This window comes from Acanthisitta chloris, unplaced genomic scaffold (genome assembly GCF_000695815.1).
Source record: "Acanthisitta chloris isolate BGI_N310 unplaced genomic scaffold, ASM69581v1 scaffold21523, whole genome shotgun sequence".
Classification (NCBI taxonomy): Eukaryota; Metazoa; Chordata; class Aves; order Passeriformes; family Acanthisittidae; genus Acanthisitta; species Acanthisitta chloris.
In genome coordinates, this window is record NW_008665205.1 from 31,128 (window position 1) to 40,669 (window position 9,542).

At 46.4% G+C, this 9,542-nt stretch overlaps 1 protein-coding gene across 1 annotated transcript in view; it reads right to left on the reverse strand.

Annotated features, from left to right (window-relative positions):
• The window catches only part of ABCG2 (ATP-binding cassette, sub-family G (WHITE), member 2 (Junior blood group)), a 16,087-nt gene extending 13,447 nt beyond the window's left edge, over positions 1 to 2,640 (reverse strand). Inside the window, exons 1-2 of the mRNA XM_009071611.1 lie at positions 2,435 to 2,640; positions 498 to 557 (exon numbers count right to left, since the gene is read on the reverse strand). Coding sequence (XP_009069859.1) covers positions 498 to 557; positions 2,435 to 2,640 — 266 coding nt within the window. The remainder of the gene's footprint in view (positions 1 to 497; positions 558 to 2,434) is intronic.
• Between the last annotated feature and the right edge of the window lie 6,902 nt (positions 2,641 to 9,542).

Sequence of the window (9,542 nt, forward strand, 5' to 3'; positions counted from 1 at the left end):
CCACCCTCACAGGGAAAACTTCTGCCTAACATCTAAAATTTCCCCTCTTTCAATTTGTGTCCATTGCCTCTTGTGCTATCACTGCAGCTTCTAACACAGAGTCCCTACAGTGACACAAGATCATACTACATGAAACATCTGCAATTTAGAAAACCTCCAGCACCTTTCAAGAACTGAGTTTGTTTTGTCCTGGATTCCTAAGGAAATGAGATCTGTGCAATTTTGTGTCTATTTTTCTCAGTAATTTGAACTTAACCTAGAAGGATGAACAAATATCATGGATCAGCAAAGAATGGACTAAAACTGAATTCCATCTGTGTCATTTAACCTGGTTGTCTTTTTTTTTAATTCAAGTGTTTCTCAGAAACTCATGAGATTTGCACAGACCTAAATGAAAACATGATCTTTCTGTACAGGTATTGTCCATTACTGCCAAATATGTGCAGTTTCATGTTCTCCTTGGTGTAAATCCTGTGTAGGGCAAAGGGAGCACTTACGAAGATTTCCCACTGCCAGTGGGTCCCAAAATTGCATTCAGTCCTGGTCTCATGATGCCACTGTGAGACAAAACAGATTTTACAAAACAGATAGAGCAGGTTTATCTCTTCCACTGTTCCAGCTGGTAGGTTAGTGTGACTTGTCTATCCAAATACCTTTTGCATCCCATCCCTTTGGGAGTCATTTGGGAATTACTGAGGCTGCCTGATCACAAGCAATATTTGTACTCAAACCTCACCTCCATTTGTGTTCATAATTCAAGAACCAATCTTCATAGAATGAAAATGACACAAAACCATGAGTAAAATGCAGCCAAATCTGTATGGATATTTCACAGAATCATAGAATTTCAAGGGTTGGAAGGGACCTTAGAGATCATCCAGTCCCAAGGCTTCAGCCAACCTGGCTGTGAACACTGCCAGGCTTGGGGCAGCCACCGCCTCTCTGGGCAACCTGGGGCCGGGGCTGTGTCTCTCCACCCTCACAGGGAAAACTTCTGCCTAACATCTAACTTAAATTTCCCTCCTTCAATTTGTGCCCATTGCCCCTTGTCCTGTCCCTGCAGCTCCTAACACAGATCCCTCTGCAGCTTCCCTGGAGCCCCTTCAGCCCCTGGAAGGTGCTCTGAGACTGGAAGGTTGCTGTTTCTTTTTACCCCATGGATCTCTACATGTGAAGCACACACTTGCTTTCACTCCCTTCTGTTCTGAGGGGTTTATTCTCTTAAGAGAGAGATTAATGGTCCCTGTAGACAGAACAGACCAGGGATCTGTTTGCAGTTAAGCTGCAGTTGATAGTTTCTTAAGCCACATGAAACTCAAAAGTCAGATAGAAAATACTGCAAATGACCAATGTGAATTACCAATGTCAGTGACTAATGACCAGAGCCAATGACCAGTGTCAAAGACCAATCGAGTTACCACAACATACAACTCTTGAGAAAGTAGGAAACACTTTCAGAACTCAGTTTTGGAGGTGTAGAAATTACATGGGCAAAGAGTGAAACAGACAGAGCCACACTAAAGGGTATGAATATTCCTGATAGAAATTGGAGCTAGGGAGCTGAAAGTCATGGCTGGCTTGGAATGGCATATTGGATGAGCACCTGCCACTTAGTGTAACTACTGAACTACAAACAGACAAACTTTGTGCATTGATTATTAAGTAAAGGCCACAATGACATGACTCCTTTACTCCATTAGTGCTCAATGGTAGGGAAAAAACCCACCTCAAAACCAGAAAACTTTACATCTCTTCATAGCTAACCTAACCTCACTTCAACATTTTTTGTTAAACCACTCAAAGTGAGCCTTTCCAAAGGTCACCCCAGGGAAGGAGACACACTGAGGACAGGCTGGTGGTATCTCAGTAAAACACCCCTGCACACTAGGAGAGCTGCCAGGCAGTGTAGAACAAGCAGAGCTGGCTGGTGTGGCCCCACACTAATAGCAGCCAGGAGGGCTGTACCCCCAGGGCTGGGGGAGATGACACCCAGCAGCAGGAGCATCCTGAGGCACAGGCTCAGCTCTAGTGACTGAGGGTCACTGGAGCCTGGCAGGAAGCTTAAGCACAGCTGACAGCAAACATGAATCATAGAATCATTGAACCAACCAGGTTGGAAGAGACCTCCAAGGTCATTGAGTCCAACCCTACTGTGGTCACTAGACCATGGCACTAAGTGCCACATCCAGTCTCAGCTTGAAAACCTCCAGGGATGGTGAATCCACCACCTCCCTGGACAGCACATTCCAATGCCTGAGCACTCTCTCTGTAAAACTCCCTTCCTGATATGAAACAACCTTAAATACATAGAACATTACTAAACCTTGAGCAAGTTGTTGGTATTGTGCTTAGCGGCTCAGTGACACGAGTGGACTCAGTTCTCCAGACAGAAATCAAGCACACACATACTCTAAAGAGATATTTAAATACGTACTTGACATCTCTCAGAACTTCTTTACTGGCTGTTTTTCGACAACACAGGAACCCACTCTTTGTCTTCACGTGGTAGCAGATGTTGTGGAACGTGAGCACACTCCCTGCCCTGGCAGCAGAGTCTGCTGAGGACTGGGCTCCGCTGGGGATACCATTTGTGTCCAAATCTGACATCTGGATGTATAGGTGTGGCTGCTTTTCAGCCATGCTTCCTCTGGAAAACAAAACACAGGAAGGGGGAAGACGTGATTAGGTGTGGAGAGGGAAGATGTGTCTTTTGGGTCCAGATGCCCGTCTAAGGTCTCTCTCTTCTGGCTAGGAATTTTGGGTCCTGTGGGCTCAGACCTTGAGAAAACATGGAGTTAATAAGGAGTTGGGTCTGCCCTATGGCTTCACACCTCATACAGTATTAGGGATAGAGAATCATAGACTCATCAATGTTGGAATGTTCCTTTAAGATCATCAAGTCCAACCATTAACCTGCCACTCTGCTGTTACCCCTACACCCTAAACCATATCCTCCAGTGCCAGATCTAGATGCCTCTTAAACACGTCCAGGGATGGTGACTCCTCCACCTCCCTGGGCAATCTATTCTATTCCAGTAACACCCTAACAGTGAAAAAAACTTTCCTAATATCCAATCTGACTGTCTCCTGCCCCAGCTCAAGGCCATTCCCTCTAGTCCTCTCACTGCAGGAATGGCAGATAAGACATCCCCCACCTCTCTACTCTTTTAGGTAGTTGTAGAGAGTGACGAGATCACCCGAGCTGCCTCTTCTCAGGGCTAAACAAACGTAATTCTCTCAGCAGTTGCTCATATGACATCTTTTCCAGACCTTTTATGAGCCGTCTCCTGCCCCAGCTCAAGGCCATTCCCTCTAGTCCTCTCACTGCAGGAATGGCAGATAAGACATCCCCCACCTCTCTACTCTTTTAGGTAGTTGTAGAGAGTGACGAGATCACCCGAGCTGCCTCTTCTCAGGGCTAAACAAACGTAATTCTCTCAGCAGTTGCTCATATGACATCTTTTCCAGACCTTTTATGAGCCTTGTGGCCCTTCGCTGAACTCACTCCAGTCCCTCAATGTCCTTTTTAACTTGATGGGCCCAAAACTGAACACAGTACTTGAGGTGTGACCTCCCCAGTGCCATGCACAGGGGGATGATCACTTCCCTAGTCCTGCTGCCACACTGTTCTTGATACAGGCCAAGATGTCATTATAGATAGTTCTCCCTCCACCTGATGGTGGTTATGGTGGGTTGACCTTGGCTGCCCACCCAGTAGCAGTCTCAGGTGAGTATCTTCTCCAACCTTGTCCTCCTCCTCCTCTAATGTCCTTGGTGTCTGTAGAGCTGTTTCTCCCACATTTCCTCCCTCCTCTCTCACAGTTGCTGAACAGCATTTTTTACCCTTTCTTACATAGGTTTTTCAGAGAACCTCTACAAGCATCATTGAGACACTTGGCTTTTCCAGTGGCTGGCACAGGACAACTCAAGGCCCTTTCTTACAGAAAACCCCCTCCAGCAGCTGTGGCAGCACCACAGTCACCTACTGGTTCTGTTCTCCTGGAAGTAGGTACACCTCACAGCAGCACTGACATGACATCCTCTTTCTGGAGGGCTGCCCTGGCACAATGGTTGGAAACTATGGGTACCACCAAAAGATTGACTCCAAATCATTGAGGTCCAAAAGGACTTGGCCTTCTGCCTGTCAGTTCTGAATGTGCAGTGAGTTGGACCATTTGATACTCTTTGAACAGGATGGTTAGAAAGTCAAGACACACCTCCTACCTCTGGTGCTCCAGCACAAAGGTAACAAAAGCTAACACTGCTGAGTTATTCTTTCAACCGAAACAGTTCTGCCAAGGCTACAGGAACATGGAAAGGGACACTGCTGCCAGTAATTCACCTCCTTGGATTTGATTTCCATGTGAAAACTGGGAGAGAGTTGTGGAATAATTAAAGTTAGCTCCACCTGCACTGTGGGGCATCCCTGGCTGTCCCTGTGCACACAGACCTTTGTCCCCTTTGTGCTTCCTAAGCAGCACAGGGTAATTGAGGGGAGAGGTAGGATCTCTTCATACACCATGTTGATTCATCAGAGTCTAATTACTTTAATTGCCACTGTGGGAAAGGCAAGCAATGTAAATTTTCATGGGAATTGACAGCACAGATGAGCAGTTAGGAGCCCTGGGGTGATCAATCCTGCACCTCAGCATGGTTACAGTGCTTGCAGCAAGAAAAAGGCAAATGATGAGACAGTTTCAGACCTGCTGAATGAATTTGAGAGTAGTTAATGAAATAAGCCTTGCAAAATTCCCCAAAAAACTATTTAATCTAGCAGAGTCATATGGTCACAGAAGTGAGCTCTTATCTAGACAGTTTGCTAAGGCTACTTGACAGAGAGTTGAACTCTCCCTTGTGGCTATTGGCACAGGGAGCCCCACACTCAGCACCAGGAATATCTGCACATAAAGGCTGGTTCACCTCTCTCCCAGTGATGCTACCACAAATCCAGCCCAAGCTTGTCTCTTCTGACAAAGCTGCAGGCAAAAAATATGTGGTCTTAATGTTTTGGTAGTCAATAATCCTGGCCCAATGCAAAGTGAGTATGTTCCAAACACAGTTATAATGGGACTGGCTTTAATTTAAGATAAAATGGATTTAGAGTAAATTGAGCATCAATTAAATGTGCAACATTTAAAGTCCAGAGGTCTTTTACTGATAAACTGCCTACACTCTACTTGAGCCAGACTTCATGGGATCATAGGATTTTAGGGGTTGGAAAGGACCTTAGAGATCACCCAGCCCCAACCCCTGCCCTGGGCAGGGACACCTCCCACCAGAGCAGGTTGCTCAAGGCTCAGCCAACCTGGCTGTGAACACTGCCAGGGTTGGGGCAGCCACAGCCTCCCTGGGCAACCTGGGACAGGGTCTCACCACCCTCTTGATAGGCAGAACTGTCACCAACACAAGATTGAGGCAGATGTGACTTCATCTGGTGAATCATGGAAACCTCCAAGAGTGCTGATTTGGAGCTCAGCTAACAACATACTGGGAGAGGATGAAGTGCTCACAGCGGGAATGATGCCTCTGTGCTAGAGTTAGGCTTTTGATTTGTTTTTCTTTGTTGGAAACCTCTTTTTCACTGTGGGGTGAGTTGCAGTGAGACTAGCAGTTTGGGACTTACAGAACCTCAGAATCAGTTAGGTTGGAAGGGACCACAATGGTTCATCTGGCCCAATTTCCCTGCTCTAGGGTCACCCTAGAGCACATGGCTCAGGATTGTGTCCAGATGGATCTTTTATACCTCCAGTGAGGAGAATCCACCACCTCTCTGGGCAATCTGTTCAGTGCTCAGAGCACAGGAACCAACATTTCCACTTCTGACCTAGCAATAAACTTCACCTGAGGAATACATTGACATCCTTCTTCACAGCTAAAACAGTTGTCACCTGCTTTCAGTTACTCCTTAGGAATGACTTTTTACTAACATGGCAAATTTTAACTGTTTAAAAAAAGAATTTATTGGGTTCAGTGTGAGAGCCATGAAACATTTTGAGTCAGAGCACACACAGGACAAAGAAATTATCACAATGAATGACAATCAAACCAATTTCTATACAAACTTTAAATGAAGTTCCCTAGATTTCATTGCCAATGGCTTACAAATATTTGCTTTCGCTCAGAAATGAGCAGGAGATTCAGTGACAGTATGAACTGTTGTGTGCAGAAACATTTGGTAAGGTGATCAGTGTTAATGATATGGAAATATGATTTGTTAGTATGATCTCAAGGCTCAGTATAATACACTATTTTTGCATCAGTGAGATAAAATAATTATGAACTCTCTGGGAATATTAAAAATCCTATTTGTTTTACCAAATAGTTCTAAAATGTTTGCTGCCACTGATTTCAGCTTCATTTCAGTTCAAGCCTAAGAGAAATCCTTTTCTTCAGAGATATTTAGTCTCAGATAATTTTGTCCAGAGATGAAGTCCTGGAGCTAGAGATTTAACCTTATATTATCAGCAAGACAGAACCACCACCTTAAATACTCCCGGGAAATCTCTTTGCCCACTGTTCAGATACATAAAAACTGAAGCTCAGTACGGTCACTTCTCTCTGAGACTCCTAAAGGACAAAGTCTCATTTTCCCTAACCTACACACAAACACAAACACCAGAACAACAAAATGTGCTACGATGTTCCCTTGATTTAAACCCACTTGAACCACAACAATGGAGTTTTCAAGCCATTTCTGTAAAGCTATTTGCACACCTTAAGATATATTGGCTACAGAAAAAGCTAAGTACCATTCATTCCTGCAAAGCTTTAGGCACTGGAGGGATCTGCAGTTCAAACAGAACAAGAAAACAATGCTAGAACAACAAAATGTGCTACGATGTTCCCTTGATTTAAACCCACTTGAACCACAACAATGGAGTTTTCAAGCCATTTCTGTAAAGCTATTTGCACACCTTAAGATATATTGGCTACAGAAAAAGCTAAGTACCATTCATTCCTGCAAAGCTTTAGGCACTGGAGGGATCTGCAGTTCAAACAGAACAAGAAAACAATGCTAAAAGACAATATTATAGGACAGGCAGGGAAATTTTGAACAGCAACATTCAGAAGTTCATTTTTTAAATCCAGGCAGTTACTCGAAGTATTTTCTCTCCACTAAGAATAAGCAGTGAAATAATTAAGGAGGGAGAGTTTTAGAGACACAAGGTGCTTCCAGAAGTGTTTTCTAAAGGAAGATGCAGCAAACCCCTTTTAAAAATACATTTTTTTCTGGGTGCTTGAACATGCCAGAGAACCCAGAATTAAGCATGTTATTATTTATCTTATTTTTAATGGGTACAAAGTTTAGCCTCGCAAGCTGCAACAGCACAGAACGTTCAGTTTGGACTTTGGCTGCACAGAAACCCAGAGAAGTTGTGAGTGTACCTTTTTCCCCTCCAGCTGTGTGTGTCTCCAGGGATGCAGCCTGGCAGGGAAGGGATGGAGGGATGCTCGGAGAGCAGCTCAGCCCAGCACTGCACACTCCTCTCGCCCAGGAACACGCGTAGGAAACTAAACCCATTTGAGTAAATGAGGCTAATGCGATTCAGGCAATCTGGAAGTTAATTGCCAACCGATTTGCTGAGGGATTTGTAAGCTACCTGCCATGAAAAGAGCTCTGTGTGCTAACTGGGCAGCCAACAAAGCAGCACCCTGGGTGAATAGGTATCTGTACCTGTGTCACCTGCAGGCCACCAACAGGCACGAGGGAGCTCCAGCTGCACCAGCTCCCACAAATAGCCTAACTTCTCCCCTTTTTAATGGTTTTAATTTTAGTCTCGAAGCTTTCCCCACCCTGTTTATAAAACATCTTCTCATTGATTTCTTGCCTTCTCAACAAAATCCCTCGGAAAGCTGGGAGAAGGTAGGGAAGCATTTCACCCGATTTTCCTTGGCTGTTGGAGGAAAACAGCAGGTGAATAGAATTCCATAGCAATGGCAGTGGAAGCAACTCATGCACGAAGAAGGAAGACACCAGACTGAACAAAATCTATCGCAATAAAAGCTCTGAACTGCTGCTACAGCCTCACTTACCATCAGCAGGTTTGGCTCAGTGCTGCAGAGGAGGTGGAAGGTCCTCGGGATCCAGGGAGGAGAAGAGCATGTGGTGTGGAGGTACAGCCCTTGCTCAGCTCGCAGGGCAGGGCAGTCCCACCCATGTCATCACATCAGCTGCAGAGCAGCTGTGAGCTGTGACTTGGGATCCCCTGCTCCTCACGCCGGGGAGTCTCCACCCTCTCCTGGGAAAGCCTGGTGGAGAGGGCAGGGCCAGCACAAGCCACAGCTTCCACCTCGTCTTCTTTCAGCAGAACAAGCTGTAAGCAAACTGCAGTGCAGCTCCTTGTCTGGAGCTGCCCCAACCCAACTGTCAGCAGCAGTGACCTCTGAATGAAGTACAGCATCTCCCGAGGCTTGCACTGATGGCCAAGGGTGGTGAAACTGGCAGAGTGGGATGAATTCCAGCGTAGCATGTCAGACAAGGCTCAGCTGGTTGTGAAGTCTTCTCCCCCAGTGCCCTCCAGGCAGGTACTTAGGAGCTGCAGGTGTTAGGAGCTAACAGGTGTTAGCAGCTGGAGACACAGGACAAGGGGCAATGGGAACAAATTGAAGCTGGGAAATTGAGGTTAGATATTGGGAAGTAGTTTTCCCTGTGAGGGTGGTGAGACACTGCCCCAGGTTGCCCAGGGAGGCTGTGACTGCCCCAACCCTGGCAGTGTTCACAGCCAGGTTGGATGAGCCTTGAGCAACCTGCTCTGGTGGGAGGTGTCCCTGCCCAGGGCAGGGGTTGGGGCTGGATGATGTCTAAGCTCCATTCCAACCCCTAAAATTCTCAGATTCCATGATTCTCTGATAGTATATTGGGAAGTTTTCCTTCAGTTCCCAGTCCCTGCAGTAGCACAAAGGCTGTGCTGAGCCCATCAGAGCAGGGTTTTCACAGGATAATATGTGGGCATGTCATTGATGCTGCGAGCGGAACCAAAGCTGGGGCAGCCTTCATTGTCCAAGGCAGGGGCTGAGTTCACTGGGTAGTACAGGCCACAGCTTCCCAGGAGCTGTGCTGCCATTTGGAGCAGTATGAGTGATAGGCACATCACTCCCACCTGACATAGCTTTGCTTTCACAGGATCATAGAATTTAGGGGTTGGAATGGAGCTTAGACATCATCCAGCCCCAACCCCTGCCCTGGGCAGGGACACCTCCCACCAGAGCAGGTTGCTCAAGGCTCAGCCAACCTGGCTGTGAACACTGCCAGGGTTGGGGCAGCCACAGCCACCCTGGGCAACCTGGGCCAGTGTCTCACCATGGACAGCTGTAGCTTCTCGAGCCAAATAACCCCAAAGATGAGGCTGTCCAGGCTCTGGGGGATGCTGAAGACACTCCTTCAGCTCAGCTGGCCAGAGCTCTAGGCACCATCCTGTGTGAGGTGCCAGTGCTTTGACAAGCTCACGAGCCCATACAGTCACAGTCACTCCCTTTGGCAGCTGATGGAGAAAAGCACACGTTCTGGACAGTTTCCAGTTAAAATCAGTACTATTACACTC